Source organism: Poecilia formosa, unplaced genomic scaffold (assembly GCF_000485575.1).
Source record: "Poecilia formosa unplaced genomic scaffold, Poecilia_formosa-5.1.2 Scaffold18, whole genome shotgun sequence".
In the NCBI taxonomy this organism is placed as follows: Eukaryota; Metazoa; Chordata; class Actinopteri; order Cyprinodontiformes; family Poeciliidae; genus Poecilia; species Poecilia formosa.
In genome coordinates this window covers 1,316,257-1,335,369 of record NW_006799957.1, presented here as the reverse complement: position 1 = coordinate 1,335,369, position 19,113 = coordinate 1,316,257, and the positions used below count along the sequence as shown (strand labels likewise).

General features: G+C 35.1%; 2 protein-coding genes and 1 long non-coding RNA gene across 3 annotated transcripts in view; 2 read left to right on the top strand and 1 right to left on the bottom strand.

The window, feature by feature from the left end:
• Positions 1 to 8,936, bottom strand: part of LOC107835673 (uncharacterized) — a 152,748-nt gene extending 143,812 nt beyond the window's left edge. Inside the window, exon 1 of the long non-coding RNA XR_001661487.1 lies at positions 8,865 to 8,936. This is a non-coding gene — a long non-coding RNA (uncharacterized LOC107835673). The remainder of the gene's footprint in view (positions 1 to 8,864) is intronic.
• On the top strand, positions 1,765 to 10,791 carry igfn1.3 (immunoglobulin like and fibronectin type III domain containing 1, tandem duplicate 3). Its single transcript, XM_007546932.2, has 23 exons — positions 1,765 to 1,856; positions 2,063 to 2,185; positions 2,264 to 2,400; positions 2,485 to 2,584; positions 2,650 to 2,691; positions 2,757 to 2,802; positions 3,209 to 3,392; positions 3,501 to 3,614; positions 3,727 to 3,889; positions 4,021 to 4,293; positions 5,249 to 5,731; positions 5,820 to 5,944; positions 6,028 to 6,169; positions 6,314 to 6,607; positions 6,698 to 6,994; positions 7,087 to 7,266; positions 7,360 to 7,488; positions 7,583 to 7,891; positions 7,970 to 8,055; positions 8,519 to 8,711; positions 8,875 to 9,171; positions 10,105 to 10,431; positions 10,523 to 10,791. The coding sequence occupies exons 1-23, from the start codon at positions 1,805 to 1,807 to the stop codon at positions 10,525 to 10,527; spliced, it is 4,101 nt and encodes a 1,366-aa protein (XP_007546994.1). The 5' UTR covers positions 1,765 to 1,804; the 3' UTR covers positions 10,528 to 10,791.
• Positions 10,792 to 17,412: 6,621 nt separating this feature from the next.
• Positions 17,413 to 19,113, top strand: part of LOC103134614 (immunoglobulin-like and fibronectin type III domain-containing protein 1) — an 18,189-nt gene continuing 16,488 nt past the window's right edge. Inside the window, exon 1 of the mRNA XM_007546934.2 lies at positions 17,413 to 17,504. The gene's annotated coding sequence lies outside the window, so the exon portion shown is untranslated. The remainder of the gene's footprint in view (positions 17,505 to 19,113) is intronic.

Sequence of the window (19,113 nt, the reverse complement as noted above, 5' to 3'; positions counted from 1 at the left end):
GCTCTGGTTTATTTGCATAGTTTGCTTTTCATAAAAAAATAAATAAAATAAAAATTATAGCTCAGCTTTTATTATAGTCTTTCAGCAACTTCACTATATTTCAATACTGACATTTCTTATCAAATTCCAATCAGGTGTTGGAGCAAAATAAATAAAAACTCTTACCTCTTAAGTAATGTGGGGAAAGCATGATAGAGGCTTCATGTGTATTCTACCCATGATAATGAAAAACTACCTAGGAGAACTACCTTTCTACACTATCCGATAGCATCCTGCAGCTGTCCTAAAGCTATGATTCCCAGTTTTGAGACATAAGGATTGGAGATATTTTCTGCTGTTGTTTCTCAGACATTACCCTTTCTGAACCTGTAGCCTATAGCACTTTATGGTAAGGTGGCATATGCAAGTAAACCTATCTCTATGTACCACTGTAAAAAGGCAGTGGGTTGGGTTGCTCTCAGGATCTCTGAGTGCCTTTATGGCCTCTTAAAAGGCAGAACTCACACTCAGGAATCCACTGGACCTTGGCTGGCACCAGACTGCAGAGAAAAGCAGCAAACGTAAAAAATAAAAAAAAGTAAGTACATCTACAGTAAGATCTATTATTTGTAGCAGGTGACTGGATTTCTACATCAAACCAGATGTGATCTGTGTATTTCTAAAGCTTTTGTTGTGCATGTTTTCATAAATTAACTTGGTTAAAAATGGTTAAAGTAAAAAAAACAAAAAAAAACACCAGTGGTAAAAGTTTTTTTTTTCTTTATATGCAATAGCCCTGTATTTGGACTCCTACAATTTTAACATATGTATCTACTTTAGTGACATGAGAACTCTGCTTGGCTCTTTCAATCTAACTTTCTCTCTTTAAATTGTTATTGTGCATACATAGTTAGTAAGATGTTCTTTTTGGGCTGGAGAAGAAAATGAAAAAATAAATAAGGCCATAGCACAGCTGTTTGAATAGGAAAAACATATAATCCACATCAAACTAATATCCATAAAGTTACATGATTAAAAACGTTATACCTTTTCCAGTTATGAATTTGTCAGTGTGATGCTATGATTTAAAGATTTTTCAAATTGATCTAAGTATTCTAATAAATGTGATCAATGTGATAGTTACAGAAATCTGACAATATAGTTTAACATATATTTCAGTGACTTATTCTGATGCCTAATGGTCAATATAAAAAATTGGAAATGCAAAAATAGAAATATCTATAATAAAAAAGAACTTTTAAAGTATGTAAAATAATAGTTTTTTTTTTCAATTCAAAAACTAACTTAAAAAAAAACAAGACTTTCCTCTTACTAAGTAAGTCTGTTGATAGTTTCTTGAATAGTAAAATAAAGACTGCCTAAGTGAACTACAGGCCATCATGGCACAAGTCTAAACACACAATTTATTTTCACATAATAATGTACATCTTATATTTTATATATTTTTAGCCTATTGCCTATTTAATCTATACTATAGAGTATTGATACCAACACTCCCACCAACACTGCGTTTTCTAAAAACACATCCAACCATAAACCTCCAGTTTCCACAATGACAAGCGATACCCAGAATATATTTAGACCATCTGGAGCACATAAATTATTTTAAAGACAGTGACCAGTTTCAGAACTCACTGAAATTGAGTAATATGGTATGTACAGAGCAAATAACCCAGGCATTCACTCAAGAAAATTGAGACAAATTGCTACACAAATAGCACTCGGGGAAACCACAAAACATCATATTAAGTGATTTAAGAGTGCATTGTGATTATTCTGCATTAACAGAGAAGTTGGTGTGAAGATGTTTAAGATTCGTAAAGCAAAGGAAGAGCAACCAACTGCTCCGGGGCAGGGTAAGTCAAAACTCAAGTGGATTTAAAAAAAAAAAAGGTATCCAACTAAATTACATGTTAAGAACCTTGATTAAACCTATAAAAGGACAGTTCAGACTATGGTACTTTAACAGTATGGAAATTATCAATGCTATCCTGAATTTCCTTTCTTTATCAAATTGTACAGATTATTTCTTTTATTTATTTATTTTTTTATTGAATGGCAGTGAAAATTAAAAAGAAGTCACGGGTGCCTGGAGTTATGATCACTCAGTATGTGGAAGTATTACCAGATGGCATGAGCACCCCTGATTTCACTCGAAAACCTATCGCGCTCACAATTCAAGAAGGTAAAATTTGCTTAGTTTCCTTGTCTTTGTGACATAATCTACTATGGAAGTTTTTAATTCTTTCTACCATGTTTGTAGGAAAAATGGCCTTTTTCAGAGCAATAGTTACTGGTAATCCAACACCAGTTGTGACTTGGATGAGAAACAATGGGGAAATCAATGAGGAAAGATACAAGTTTACATTTGATTCAATTTCTGGTGAACATCAGCTTCAGGTATTTCCCATTTTCATTGTTTAAAGGATGACAAACTGTACAATTTTCTTTTTCAAAAAAGAGAAACTTTGGATTTCTTGATAGATGCCTGATGTATGTGCAGATCAAGCGGATACCTACAAATGTTATGCCAGAAATGAGTTTGGAAAAGCAGTTGTAACCGTTACTCTCAATGTCATTGAAGGTAAGATGCTATGTCTTTTCTCAAAGACCGAAAATTATAATATGACTCAAATTTTCTTAATTTAGTTGGCTACAAGAAGAGTAAAGCGATGAAAGAATCCAGAACAGGTATACAGACCACTTTTCTGACCCTTTAACAAAAATAAGCATAACTCAGCTGCTTGTTGTTTTAGCAATTCGAGAGTTACCAGAAGACTTCAAAAGGAACTTGAGGAGCACGTAAGTGGAAAACAAATTTCCAAATATATATTTTGTCCTTTAGTCCGTGTTTTGTTTTTCACAACTAACCAGTATTTCATGTATTTACTATTTTTTTTTAACAAAGATAGCAATTGTTCAGTCGCAAAGTGTTCATCCAGGAGGAATGAATGCTGCAAGTCCCTGACTTGATGCAATCTGCTGGATTTCCTTAGAAAACTTTAACCAATTTCAATAGTCAACTGAACTTAAGAGCACTATTTCGTAACCATGTTCAATTTGAAATGTAGGTACTTCAACGGGTGTCTGTCTGAAAGACGACTGAATTGACTTTTTTTGTAAAGTGCTTTGGGATAATGTGTTGTGACTTGGTGCTATATAAACAAACTGAATTGAATTGAAATGTTTGTTTGTTCCCCTTTTTGAGGGTGGACTTTGAGTTGAGAGAAGAGAAAAAGCTAGAAATCGATGAACAATTTTGGGAACTGTTGTTGAGTGCAGACAAGAGAGAATATGAGAGCATCTGTGCACAATATGGGGTCACCGATTTTCGCTGGTTGCTCAAGAAGCTAAATGAGAAGAAGTTAGAGAGAGAGCAGGAGCAGGAAAAGGTTGGTTTTCACACATACGTGGTTGTCTGCAGAAACCACATATGCAACTCAAGAAAAATATTTTTGTATAAATGTCAATATGTTTTTCCTTGATTTAAATGAGTTCAGGTTGTTGAAAAACTCTGTAACCTCAAGCCCATTGAACTGAAACCTAGTGGTGCAGCAGAGTTTGAACTTGAGATGTCACTGAAAGACCCCAAAAGCAAAATTTTCCTATTCAAGGTGAATGTTCTTTTAATACAACATTTTAGTAGAAAGCAGAAAAATGAAAATTTCTGAAAGTAATTGTGTTTTTTATATTGATTCAACTTTATTATCCGTCTTGTTACAACAGGATGGAGTTATGATTCCTTTTGATGCTGAAGCAGAGGTAAAACATGGACTTAAAAGAGTAGGAAAGAAGTTTGTGTTCAGCATAAATGGAGTTAATCTTGAGGATGCAGGATTATATCAAGTGGAAATCGATGGAGTCAAGATATTCTCAACTGAATTAAAAAGTAAGAGGATAAACAACTGAATATTATTTCTTAAGGCTTTTGTTCAATTATTAAATTATTTCTACAAATATTGGATTTTTCCCATGTTAAATATATACATGTATACTTTTTTTTTTTTTTGCTTTGTCTAGTTCCAGATGTGGACTTTTTGGTTAAAATTCAAGATGTGAAAGCAGAGGAAAGAGAGGATGCTGTGTTCCAGTGTGTGCTTTCACATCCAACGAAAAAAATCTGTTGGATGGGGAAAAACAACCCAGTGGAGCACAGAGATAAATATGATGTTACCGTATCGGACGACATGCTAATTCACACTTTAGTGGTGAAAGATTGCCTGCTACTGGACAAAGGAATCTATTCAGCTGTGGCTGGACTTAAATCCTGCAGTGCCTGGCTCATAGTAGAAAGTATGGAAAAAATATGTTCAATGGTGCATTGGAAGTTTATCTTGTTCAAGTTTATAACATTAAAATCTACACTTTCCATCATATAATAGTCAGTAATATGTTATTGCAAATGAACTAATGTTTTGTGATAAGAGAAGGGTTGTCAAAAAAGTTTTTCAAAATTATAATAGTATCTGATTAAGCAATAAATATATATTTACTTCATAGTCAGCTTCTCCGAGTCTGAAGCCATGAGTCTCAACAAGAAACCAGTGGATTATTCCTTCTGGACCAGGGGTCAGTCTTTTTGGCTTAACTGTGGAGAATGAAAGATTGAAGATTGAACTGTGCCTATTTTTATATGATTTAGTCAGTGCTTTGGTCCGTCAGGGTAGAGAAAATCAAAAACTTCAAGATTACTTTCAATTTATTCTGTCTGTGTTCCAATTCTCACCAATGGTCATGAGATATTGTTTATAATTGGAGAACAAAATCCCAAACACATATGCCTGAAATGAGCCTGCTCTATACAATGACTGGTTTTAAGAGATACAATAAAAAGTTCCATCATCTGGTTGAGATATCCTAAAATAAGCTGGAGTCTGCTGTTAGAGAGAGGGAGGTCAGGGTTTTTCATGTTACTCCCCACCAACTTCATCGTAGAAAAGCAGAAGACGATGGAGGATGTCTTCTTCTAGTTGATTGACAGTATTTATTTCTGTTAGAACAGGTCTCCACATGATTATCATAGATCATGTTTACTCCTATCTGCACAACTTGAACAGGCCACTTTATAAACATCCATAGCTGGAGTAGTGTCTCCTCGACAGTTATTCATCACTTCATTTTTGGTTTGATTGTCAGAACAGTTAATACATTAGTAACTATCCATGTTTAGCAGTATACTAAGTTTCCTAAAAATATTACAAGAGTTGATAAAGCAAACATTTTCTTTCCACTTTTTATTCTTAAATAGATAACAAGGATCCAAGTATGGTTGGAAAAAAGAAAGCTCGCAAGACAACTTGTGCAGGAGGTGGTGGAGACGATGTTCTCAAAGTTGCTCGGGAGCAGCAGGCGAAGTTACAAAAAGAACGAGATGAGCTGATTGCAAAAGCAAAGGAAAAGGCAGAGGAAGAGGCAGCAGAGGAAGAAGCAGCAGAGGCGGCAGCGGCAGCAGCTGAAGAACCAGAACCTGTAGAAATCCCAGAGGTAGATGCCACACCTAAAACTGAACCTCAACCAAAGAAACAAGCAGAAATAAAGCCAGAGACAAAAGCAGAAGTGGTAGCAGATTCTAAACCAATAGTTTTAGAAGAAAAAGTGAAGGAAGGAAAACCAGAAGAACCTGCACCAGATCCTGCAAAAGAGAAGGAGGTTGTTGTTGAAGAGAAAGAATATGTTCAAGAGAAAAGACAAAGAGTGAGAACAGGCCCACTTGTCCCTGAAACTGTAACTGGTGAGGTGCATTAAGGAGTAATATTTATTCTGAGTATTGCTGGCCATATTGTATACCATGTCCAAAGGTTATGATGCATTTATTTCAGACCCAGGAGTTTATTTTACTGGTGGACTCTCAGACGTAACTGCAGTTATAGGAAATGATGCAGAACTGCTATGTAAGCTAAGCAGCGAAGACTGTGACGCAACCTGGTACAAAGATGGAAAAGAGGTAAAGATTATTTAAACTCATTAAGGAATAACTTCACCTTCATCATCTGTGATGGTAAAAGATTTACATTACATCAATTTCAGATAACAGCAACAGAGGACATTGATATTATTAAAGAGGGGTCTTATCGGAAACTAGTTATTAAAAACTGTAAAGAAGAGGATACTGGAAAATATAAATGTGAAGCTGACGGGCGTAAGACAGAAGCTATGTTGAATGTTGAAGGTAATATAATCTCTCTGAAGTCATCCACACTACTTAAGCTATGTTGAAGGGTTGTTCAACTAAAATGGCACAGTTAAAAATTAAAGCATAGCTCAGTGAATTTTGTTAGGACATAAGTATAAACACTGTTTTTCCCTGACATAGATCCTCCAAGAATCAATCCTGATGACCTTGCTGAGTTTATAAAACCTGTAATAATCAAAGCTGGAAAAGATGCATCCTTTAAGCTAACATTTGTTGGACGTGAACCAATGAAAATCCAGTGGTACAATGATGGGGAAGAGCTAATGGAGGAGAGCAATATTAAGATTGAGAAGTCTTCCTCCCATAGCCGCCTAATGCTAACCAAGTGCCAACGCAGAACAACTGGAGAAATTAAGATCAAACTTAAAAATGAATGTGGGACGATTGAAGCCATCACAAAACTCATTGTCCTAGGTAAGGTTTTCCACCACATTCTAAAAAAATTATGTTGTAAACACTTCACAGTACAAATATCAGATCCATATGGTAAATTTCTTAATACAGCTAAGCCAACACCACCACAAAGCCCTGTGGATGTCATTGAAAGCTCTTCATCTTGCATCGAGTTCAAATGGAGACCTCCCAAAGATAGTGGCGGTTGCCCTGTAACCAACTACGTTATGGAGCGCCAGCAAATTGGACGCAACAGCTGGCAAAAGTTGGGTAAGATTGGTCCGGAGCCCAAGTACAGGGACACAGATGTAGATCATGGCAGAAAATACTGCTACCACATCAGGGCTGAAACTGAACAAGGCATTAGTGACATGATAGAGACTGATGACATCCAGGCTGGAACAAAGGGTGAGTTTTCACAAGACTAGAAATACAGTGTGGTTGGGCGAAAACCTTTACATTTGTGGCACGCTTTGTTGCACACTTTATGATTTCTTTAGCATACCCTGGACCTCCCTCAACACCAAGAATTGTCAGTGCTTTCAAGGACTGTATAAATCTCGCTTGGACTGCACCGGCAAATACAGGAGGAGCAAACATTTTGGGTTACAATGTGGAGAAACGCAAGAATGGGAGTAATCTGTGGGGCACGGTCAACCCACCAGATGAGCCCATCAAAGGTCAGGCTGTTCCAATATTGCTAATTTTGTTTTTCCAAGTCCTAAAAAAGAAACAAATTCCATTTAACACATTAAAGTGTTTCATCTCAACAGCAAAACAATATGCAGTAAAGGACGTTGTTGAAGGTATAGAGTACGAGTTCAGAGTATCAGCTATCAATATGTCTGGAGTTGGAGACACAAGTCAACCCTCAGAATTTGTGATTGCCAGAGATCCAAAAAGTAAGTAATAACTTTGGAGGGAAAAAAATAGTTTTAAGATTTCTGAGATCACAAACCTCTCAATGTGTAACTGTGGAACTGATTACACATACAGAACCTCCTGGTAAAGTTACTGACCTGAAGGTGATGGACTCGACCTACTCCACCTTATCGCTGAGCTGGACCAAACCAGTAGAAGAAGAAGGTGTCCAAGATGAGGCTAAGGGATACTTTGTGGAATTACGACCAGCTGAAAGCCCTGAATGGGGCCGATGTAACACCAGCCCCATTGTTGTGACCACATTTACTATTGTGGGTCTTAAGTCAATGGCAATGTACTGGGTAAGAGTTGTGGCCACCAATGAAGGTGGAGACAGTGAGCCTCAAGAGTTAGACAACTACATTATTGCAATGCCGCCACCAGGTGAGTCACTGAAAATTACAAAACTGCTTTAAAATTTTACAGACAATCAGTATCTAAAATATTTTCTCATCTTGACAGTTAGACCTCATTTCACTGACAAAAAAATGAAGAATTTTATGATTGTGAGGGCAGGGAACTCAGTTCGAATCAACTTCAACTTTAAGGTACTGTTTTCTTGATTAAATGAACATCAGTCTAGCATGTTGTTAAAATCAAAAACCTATTTATGATTCAGTGACTTGTGTGATTCTCCTAATACCAGTGCTGAGAGAAAACAAAACATCTTCACTATTTATACTGAACTTTCCAACAACTTTTCTAACCCATAAAAACAATAGCTAATGACATGGATGCATTCTCTGTCTTTTGCACCTTGTTTGAAGCTCAGGCATTCAAACTGAACCATAAGGAATCACTAAAATGTGAACCTCTACTCATTTACATACTTATGCTTGAGTGAACGAGTTCTTTCAACACTGGAAGCTGATCGATGATAATCAATCTTTTTTACTTTACAAAAAAGCTTTGCTACTTTTTTTTTTTTTTTTACAAAACTTTAAAAAAAGTTTACAACTTTACAGAAACATGAATTACCATCCTTAGCTGCATCTCCTGCTTTTTTGACAGGCTTCTCCAATGCCAGTGATCACATGGCTCAAGGATGGCTTGCCTCTACCCAAATATGTAACAGTGAGCAACACAGACACATCATCACAGCTAATGATACCCTCATCGGAGCGCCATGACACTGGAATCTATACAATTGTTGTCAAGAACCTTGTTGGTCAGGAGACTTCCAGTGTTGAAATAAGAGTCACAGGTACAGAGAAAAGCTGAGATATCAATCAAGTCAGTTAATTTTTTTCCTTTGTCTTTTTATGAAATGATCATTTCTGTGATCAGAAATAATGCCTAGTATTTGCCATTTTTCATGTTGCTCTACTTTAGAGTAAATATCAGATTGATTTCTTACCTTTCTGTAGATGATCCTAAGCCTCCAGGCCCTATAGAACTTGAGGAAAATGTGCCGGGAACAGTGACCATTTCATGGACTGCATCTCCAGATGAGAAGAAAGATGACAGACTGCACTACGTGGTTGACAAGCACGATTCTGTTAAACACACTTGGCATACTGTGGCTGACCATCTCTTCAACAACAGGTTCACTGCTGTCAATATTATGCCCGGAAGGCAGTACAAGTTCAGGATCTATGCCAAGAATGACATGGGGCTTTCTGCAGCGTCTGAGTCACCAATCTGGGAAGTAAACAAAAAGAAAGGCAAGTTTTAACAACTTTGAAGCAAATCTGTGATTTAAGAACCGATTTGTTAAAAGTACATTCTTTTTAATGAACTATGCAGAACTAAGTCAAAAATAAAAAAGAAATTATAAGGCATTTTAAAATCTTTGACATATTGTCAGATACATACAGTTTTCAATAATAAACCATTTTTTTAATGTTAGTATAAAATATTTGGATTGACCTCTGCAGAAATCTGCCACATCTTAGTGCCAAAGCTTATTCTTCCATCCCATGCACGTTAACATTAATGTTAATTACATTATTTGATGCATGTATGAAAACTTTATGAATGACCACATTAGGTACTCAAGGTAAAAATAAATATGGGTACAGTATTGTTTGTGAACTGCAGATCTCCACATTACAATACATAAAATGTCACATAAAAATCCAAATGAAAAGAAAATCTAAATCTTTGTTACAATGTGGCACCTAAGAGGTATTTTATTAATATGAAGAGGCATTTATTTAATTTATATCCTTCTTGCACAGCTTTAGATCCAACAAAAGACTGGATGAATTAGTGTTTACTCATCAAGTAAAGTTGTGTCCTCTTAATAGTCACATGCACATTGGTTCATTTTGAATTTACATCTTGAAATTCACAAGGAATCATTTCATAGTAAAATCATATCTGAAGGACAACATCTGGGTATTTTCTGGTTAAGTAACATGCTGCAATAACTGTGCTTTGCCACATAAGTGACCTTTCATCAGCAATACAGATAAATTTGGCACTGCAAATTAGCATAACCTTTCCCTTACAAAATAATACATTTAAAATGTAAAACATAATTTATTTTAGTATGGATTCTTAATGTTATTTTCACAAGCAGATAACTAAAAATAATTAAGTCATTAAATAGACAGTCATTATGGGCTATAACAATTTTTCTTGTGTTTTTTCAGAGAAATTCTCTTTGAAACTTCAAGATTCCAAGAGCTGCACCCTTGAGACATCTCCATCATTTTCTGTTCCTCTAAAAATGCACCAAAGTCCTCAAAGATACGAGTGCTACATGAGTTGTGCTGTGACAGGAAACCCCAGACCCCATGTTATCTGGTACAAAAATAACATCAGCCTCAACACCAACACTAACTACTACATCACCAACACCTGTGGAGTCTGCTCCATGCTAATACTCAATGTTGGGCCTAAAGACAGTGGGGATTACACTGTTGTTGCAGAAAATTATATGGGGAGAGTAGAGTGCTCAACAAAACTTGACGTGAAAGGTAAAAAAAAAAAAAAACTAAATATAAAATGTTACAAAATTTAACACCAATGAAAAACATAACTCATTGTTCTCTTCTTTTGCTCCATTAGATTAACATGCTGGAGCAGTTCTGACCTTCTATAGAGCCCCGCTGCATCAAAATCAATGGAGAAAATTCATCAGTTTGAATTCTGTCAACATTGTTGATTCTATTTCAAGTGTGAAACAATGTAATGTAATTAAATCAAGTCTGATAAAATAAAACTGTAGCACTGAAAAATTAAAATTAAAATCACATAAAACTAGTAGCGTTGAATTCAAGAAATTCTACTTGGAGTGGACCTGAAGACAAAGACAACAGAATATTTGACAATCACCCTCACCAATATGTAATGCTATGAAGAACAAAAGCTGCCATCTGGCAACAGTCTAAGCCACAGGTGTCAAACTCCAGTCCTGGAAGGCCACTGCTCTGCAACTTTTAGATGTGCCTCTGCTGCACCACACCTGAATAGAATAACTAGGTTATCAGCACGGCTCTGGAGAACGTATCTACACAAGGAGGAGGTAATTAAGCCATTTCATTCCAGTGTTTTGTGCCTGTGGCACATCTAAACACTGCAGTACAGTGACCCTTGAGGACTGGAGTTTGACACCCCTGGCTAAGCTTTCCAGCAAGCCAAACATAGCTTAGTGTATTTGTTGTTGATGATGTGTTTTAGCATTCTGTGAAATCAGTTAAAATTCATTTAATTTTTGTGAAATAAGTAAAATTTTAAGTATATGATCCTTTATTACCAGCACTTTTACTCATGTTAGCTTGTTTTCTCCATGTTTTCATCAGCCATTATATAGGACATTTGAGCGCAATGACCTGTTGAAATAAAAATTATAAAAGGTGAAAATATGAAGTCACACACATCGTCTTCTGATCGTCAGAGCAGCTGTTCTTCCTTTTGTCACATAGCTTGAAATATTCCCTACCAACTGAGCATCGTTCAGTTACTAAGACAAGAATGGTGGTTCAAAGTTCAGACAGACCCATCTCCTGAAGACTTTTGAAATAGAAAAACATCTCTAGGTGACCAGGGTGGAAAAAAAAAGTATATTTCTCCAAAATCAATTTTCAGATTTTCTTCAAATATTCCAAGCTTTTTAGACTACACTTTATTTTAATGAAAAATATGAGCTTATAAGTGGTCATCTTTACAAGTTGACAAAGAAACTATGGGGATTTATGAACAATATACAAGTCAAAAATATTTTGAAAATTATATACACCTCTTTGAATAATTAAAGTTTAAACCTCCATTTGATTTACAGTAATCAAAAGCTCCTTTGAATGATTACTCTGGTATTTGACAAATTTATTTTTCATCTTAAACTCAAAATCTTTGAGGTTGTAAAGCCTCATTTATCTTTATATCTCTCTCCTGATTCTCTATGGGGTTTAATTTAGTTTAATTAAATAAAATTTGCAAAGTGTGTTATCTCAAGGTGCTACACTTACAGCAGATCCAATTTATGTACATCATCAACTTAATCCAATTGTATAGACAATTTTAATTCAAAGCAGACTAATTAAATCATAGTTTTACTATATTTCAGTTAAATTCATTTGGAACAAGGTTTTTAATCCATGGAAACCCAGTTGGTTGCATTGAGATATGGACTGTGCAACAATCTCTTCTTTTCAGCAAAGATGTTCCAAGATGGAATGTTTACTTTCCAAATGTTTTAAAACTTCATCAACTCCTCAAACTGAGAATGGATGGAGTGGAAAGGAAAGTCTCCTGTTTTTCAGCAGAACCAAGCAGCGCAAACCACTTTTCTCTGATACAAACCAGAGGTTTGAAAAGACAGACGAAAAACAAAGACTCACTGGTTTGAAAATACTTCTCTATATAAAATGAATCCAGAACTAAAAGATTACTTCTAATCCAAATCCTGCTAGAATCTCCATGACTAATCTGGCCTAGTTATATTAACATTGACATTTGACAAAATAAACCATGCAATTAAATGTGTATGTACTCCCAGAGATTTTCCTACAAACATAATTTCAACAACGAGACTCATACTTGCCTTTTATGAGAAAGCGCTCTGCTAATTAAAAAAATAATTGGAAAAGTTTAATTAAAATTTGTACATGCTTTATTGTACTGTTGCTTCATGCCTCAAAGTTTGAAAAATTAAAAATTAGGTCCCTACTGTCTCTTGACTCTCCCCCACAGCTCTGTGAGTGTCATTCAATATTTAAAAACAAAAAAAATGAAATAAATAAATAAATAAAAAGAGTTAGAAAGTTAAATATAAAGTTTAATGGTATTTAATACCTTCAAGATTTAAGATAAATTTAAATCCCAGTGCAAAGCGTTATGTTTGAGCAACACTAATCATACTTTAATTTGTACTGTGCGTTACAGTTATCAAATAATATAATGTATGATAAAGAATATTTAGACTAATTCCTACTTCTTTTTGCATAACCAAAATCTTAATATAGATGCTTCTATTGGAGCAATTATTCAGTGTCTGCATTTTTCAGTCCCCAATGATCTACACAATATTTGAATCTAATATTACAAATTATGCAGAACTCACAACTTTAACTTTTCCCGCTCTAATCAGCCTCTTTAAAGATACCCATAAGCTTTTGTAAATTGCCTTCAGCTGTGCCTTGCATTAAATAATTTCAGCTTGGTCTGAGTATCTGTGAGGATATGGACTCCTGCTGGGAGCAGCATTGGTCACAGAAGCAGCTGGTTGCCTTAAGATCAGCAGCCAGCAACAACCACATAAAGCTATTTAGGATTAAAAAATAAACATTACACAACCCTCTCACAGCAATAGCAATGTAGACTTTCAACAAAATCAAATCCAAGTAGTCAAAACAAATGTTAAATGATGAAATTATCTTAAAGGTCAGGTTTCAAAATGCTACTGAATTTAATACATTTAGCTTTTCACTACCAGTATTACATATGAAGTAAGTCAGGAAAATGTATATTTAAACATATATATTCACACGTAAAGCTATTAGGAATGTAGTACATATGAGCTTCATCGAACAAAATAAAATGAGAACATAAGTTGTAGTATTGGAAAAAAATAAACACTGAGAATTGAAGCTGAAGTATCAATTATGCCTCAAAATATCAGAAGATGTGAACAGAAAGGTTAAAATGTGTTGCACACCATGTTTCATGTCATGTTGTCAACTAGGATTTACAAGCATATTAAGATGCTTAGGGTGAGAGGTTCAGAGTTTTACTCAGCATGTGGTTTTACTCAGCATGTGACCTATCATGTGAATGGCTAACTTATCTTCTCGTGACCCCATACTGTTGAAACCCTAGAATATCACATGTCTTTGCAGGATGGTGGTAACACTGAGCAACGACAGGAGGAAGTACAAGCTGTAGAGGAAAACAAATTGTGACACAAATTACTATTAATCTCCCACCTGTCATCATAATAGCAAAAATTTAATTTTACTTAAAGATGTTATTAAAATGTACATTTATAAGTTGTGTATCATTTTGAACTAAAGTAACAGTTTAATCCATATTAGTTTCATCAACTTCACAAGCATTGTCTATGTCTGTAAAGCTGGTTAGAAACTAGGGATTGGATTCTGAAGACTCCCACCTCAGATTATCTCAAAGTGCCAAGTACTGGGAAACTTTGTTGTCAAGCAAAAATGAAGATGTATTTACTGGAGGCCATGGCCCCCAGTTGAACAAGGGTAGATTATGAAGCATGCATTCTCTCCAGCCCTGGTTAGTCTGCTCTGTCTAAAACAGTGGTTCTTAACCAGGGTTCGGTCAAACCCCAGTGGTTCGGTGAGTTGGTCTCAGGGGTTCGGCGGAGCCTCTGCCGCGGAGGTAAAGACACACTTGTGTAAAGTCGTGATGACTCTCCCTGCTTTGCAATTACTTGCTGCAGAGGATCACGTTACATTACTGAGCCAATCAGAGCTACGGAGGAGCACTGATTGAAGGAGTTCCACTCTCAGCATGGATTTGAACTTGTGTCTTTAATTTCTTCAGCAAAGCTCATCGTAGCTTTCTGTGTACTTCTAAATCTGCTCCTTAGTCGCATCTTTTAGGGGTTGCTACTGCCTCTAGTGGTGTGGGGGTGGTAACACAACTAATATAATTACATTACTAAATCAGAATACTGCAAAGTCTTTATTATTTATTAATTTTTCATTCTCTTAAGAATGTAGAACTAATTAAATTATTTAAACAAGACCTTAAAGTGGTTCCAGTTTCTCTCAATGGCCAACCGGTTGAAACTGTGGCAAATTTGGATTGTTCCTGGACAGTCAGCTCAACTTTGCTGAAAACACTGACTATATTTTGAAGAACTGTTCTCAGACACTCTACCTTTTAAGAAGACTTAGTGATCATGGGGTGACCCAACTAGGCTCTTGTTGGGTCACTCCCATGTCTTGAATTTGGGGGGGAGAATCATATTTTATTTATCACTACAGAAGGGTTCAGTGAATGCGTATATGAAACTGGTGGGTTCGGTACCTCAAGAAAGGTTAAGAACCACTGGTCTAAAATTATCCCTCATCTTTTCTCCTCGTTTTAAAATAGGAAAACTGATTTCTTCAAAGTCCACATTGGAGTTAAAAAGTTAATGGTAACATTATTATCATAATGTTATGATAATAACATTATGATAATGGAGTAAAAATTATAGATATTTCTTTAGCATCAAAATTCCAGGCCAAATATGATCCCAAAACCAATAAGAATAATTGTGAGGCAAGTGATAGGGACTATCAAATCACAGCAATTTTATACAGTAATGTTCTGATCCACAAAGGTTAAAAATACTTCAACCACAAAGACTGAGAAAGAAAAAAATAGCAGAAGAAGGTGTTTGATTACAAGGTCATTTGGTCAATCATCAGTCAGTGGGTCTTCTGCTTAATTTGGTCAATTATCAATCAGTTTGCTTTGGTAGTTATTCCCAAATGTGTAATTCCTAAATTTAATTAAACATGCACAAAAAAATGTTCTTCTTAAACCATGAAAATCCGTTAGATTTCATTTGATGCTCCAAGTGAAAAATTAAGACGCAACATTAACCATAAAAAAAAAATAAAAAAAATATGGCAGCCCATGAAGGACTATCTGCCCAGTGACCTACGTGTTGACATTTCTAAAGTCGGATTGAAATGTCACAACTCATTTGGAGTACAAGAAACTTTTAACTACAAATACTGACAACACGAGCATTGTTCTCAGTATTAGGTTTAAATCTGCTGTTTTTATTTTTTTTTAAATATTTTTTCCCCCATACACTCTCACCTATTGTATTTTTCAATGCATCTTAAATCCTTAAAGAACCTGCTTTAGATTCCTAGTTTAATATGTTTTGTGTAATTTCAAACCTTCCTTTTACTTTAGCAATGTTGAAAAAATAGTAACCTCCCCGCCCACCATTCACCTGAGTAATCATAATCTGCATGAAAAAACTCAGCCTGGTATCCTCCTCCTCCACATTATAGAAACAGTGATGTTAAATCACTAATGACCACCTGCAGTAGCACTTGTGGTATGATTTAATGATGCTGTTAGAAAACTCATTTATCAGCCATCTTGAAATTTAAATTAATGATAATAAAACTATTAGAGACATATTTCTCAGATATATCCAAGTCCAGAACAAGTAGGATATACAAACTCTAAAATAAGTTTGATGATAACTTGGGGATTCCACAGTAAGGATGACCCTTAGTGCAGAAAAGTCAAAGACTTTGACCACAGGATGGTGGAAGTAATAAAAACAATGGGAACATGGGTAAAAGAAATATTGAAAGCGTAAAGTTCTCTGGAGCAGAATTAATAAATTCTCACGTTTAAAGTACACACGGCTTTGGATTTCAATATCCACATGTCAACATGTCTGTAAACCTTAAAATGATATCTACTTCGTTCTACGTCAACGGTTCTAAGGTTTTATAATTATACTGTAGGTATTGTATAGGCAAACACTCCATTCATTCTACAAACTAAGATGAGTATTCTGTTGATATTCCAACATCCAGGACAAGCAGACTTGCAATGTATGACCTGTTTCACCAACAGCTAAGCCATGAGAAGAAAGTTTATATGTAATAAGTTCAGACTTTTTGACAAGCAACAGTCTGCTGGCACTATATCTGAGAGATTACCTCATTTTCTCCACCAAACATTTCTGTTAATCTGCACAAATGTCATCAGGCTTCCTTCTCAGCTGTGTCACCTTCTTTAACAAGCTTAAGGTTACTTCTCAAACTGTCTGAAAATTTCATGCGTATTTAACCTATGACAATATAAACTGAAAAAAAATCTCTGCACACAGTGTCCAGAGCATCCTAAACTCAGCGATTAGCTGTCTTTTTATAATGCAACAGCAGGTTCAGCGTGACCAATAAAATACCACAGGCCTGCTGTGAGATTCCAGCTGATGCATATGGATAATTATTGGGACAGAGGATCCATTAATACCAAAAAATTTTGATCATTTTACTAAGTAAAATGTATCATGTTGATCTTAATAGACCAATAAAGTCCATACTTGAGTGGTCATATTACTAAAAGGGTATGATGCTGCCAATGAAAAGCTTGTGGATGGTGTTGTATGTTGCAGGAGGACAACTAAAACACACATGTAATGGAGATTTATATGTCAGATTATGTGTGGTGAGGTGATGTCTGTTACAAATGTAGTGCTAATAGTGATGCATAGCAATTTATCATAGTTTTATATTCCTGATAATATATATTGCTGACATTTTCTTTTATGATCTTAATATAAATGATAGAAAGATGTTGACTTGATATGTTAGTATCAGTTTGAGTGAACAGTTATAAAGATTGTTCAGTGCCAACTGGAGAGTGATCGCTTTCCTAGAGATATCATTTCACGCTGTGGTAAAATGGGATTTACAAAGTGTCCATGTAAGGAGTTATTAAGCATTCCAAACTTTAATCACCAAACAAAAAGGGGAGCCACATCTGTAATATCGCCTAGTGAGAGGAGCAGAAGCTACAACATGTTTATCTGAGAAAAACCGACTGAGAGCTGAACGTAAGTATGATTTATTATTAATTCAGAAAAAAAGTTCTATGATCAGTAATTAAGTATAAACTTTTTTATAATTAGAAAACTGAAACAATGTTTTAATTAGTCCTTAAATTAATTACTCAGATTGTCAGAAAACTGGCAGAATTATTAAAACAAGAAAAGAAGGTTAACCATTCAGATTTGACAGTTCCAACTTGTTTTTGTCAAAGTAAATACTGTGTTTGTCGTTCAGTAGACTTATACAGGTAGATTTAATTGACATTACTGAAGAACATACTTATATGTTGCATGCTATGCTAAAGGAATTGTGTTCATGGCAAACTGAAGAAGTCATAATGTCAAATGGTAACATAACTGGCAGAGACATGATGTACTCTCAAACATTTAACACATTCGATCATTTAAAGAGCAAAAATCCAAAGAAATAAAGCCTGACATGCTATAAGCAGGTCTATGACATAGTTTGAACTTCTTGAAAACACCCTTACTTATGATCAAAGATTACAAAAACTAAAGTGACAGAGGAATGTGACCTTTACGAATGAGCAGGAGTCTGTGATCATTTTGTCAAACAGAATGTGTGACACATCAAAGGCTTAATATACTTTTTCCAAAGCCATAGATGTTGAAGGACATTTGCACCTTTTGAAAAATTACAGTCTTTTTAAATCTAAAAAAAATCAGAACAAAAACATCACTGAGATAAATTTATTTCCCAACTCTTTCTCTTTTGTCTTTTAATTAAAAAGTCTTCATCAGCTTATCAGAATCATTGAACTAAGAAAATATTGACCCTTACACTTCTATTCGTCTGATTTACTGGAATTTGTGGAATGGTATTTTATAGTTTTATCATAAAACTTAATAAAATAAAGATTTATTTATTTTATGCTTCAAAAGTGCACAGTGTTTATAGCTGTAGTATCACAAAAATCTACTAAAATATTTAGTGGGCTTCAACATCAATATTTTAATCATTAAAATATGGCTTAAATGTCTATTTTTATTTTTTTTTTATAAAGACACAAAACATAACCTAAGGCATGAAAAGGCTTAATGTTACTACTTAACTTAAAATATGCCTCTTACTTGTCTGGTTGCTATGACATGCCTTGCTATGTTTGGTCCAAAAGCAGTTAAAATTGCTGGCAAGCAAGGCACTAGGTGGGATTTCACATTCCTCATTTACAGTTTCCCAGTTTGTCTCCAACTGTCTCCACAAGACACGCAGCACTCAAGGCATCCCGATTGACAGACTGATGTCATATGGCAACATTTGCCATATGAGAAGCTTCAAGACAGTGTTTTTAACCTTTCCTGTGCCATGGCTCTGTTTTTAGGTGTTACACTGGCGTTATTTGAAGCCGTGAGGGAAGAGTTGCTCAAGAATGATAAAAACTGTAATGACTAAATAAATTATGACTTAAAACTAATTATTTTTCTTCCTTTTTCTCATTTTAAGGTTTAACAAACATACATACAGTAAGTACTATCTTAGCAAACTTGAAATCAAAGATCACGATAAAAAATATATATACAGGTGCTGGTCATAAAATTAGAATATTGTGACAAAGTTCATTATTTTCCATAATGTCATGATAAAAATTAAATT

Coding starts and splice junctions, on each gene's coding strand:
- igfn1.3 (XM_007546932.2), top strand. CDS start 1,805: ATGTTTAAGATTCGTAAAGCAAAGGAAGAGCAACCAACTGCTCCGGGG. Junction 3,615..3,726: donor GCAAAATTTTCCTATTCAAG/GTGAATGTTCTT, acceptor TTGTTACAACAG/GATGGAGTTATGATTCCTTT. Junction 5,732..5,819: donor TGTCCCTGAAACTGTAACTG/GTGAGGTGCATT, acceptor CATTTATTTCAG/ACCCAGGAGTTTATTTTACT.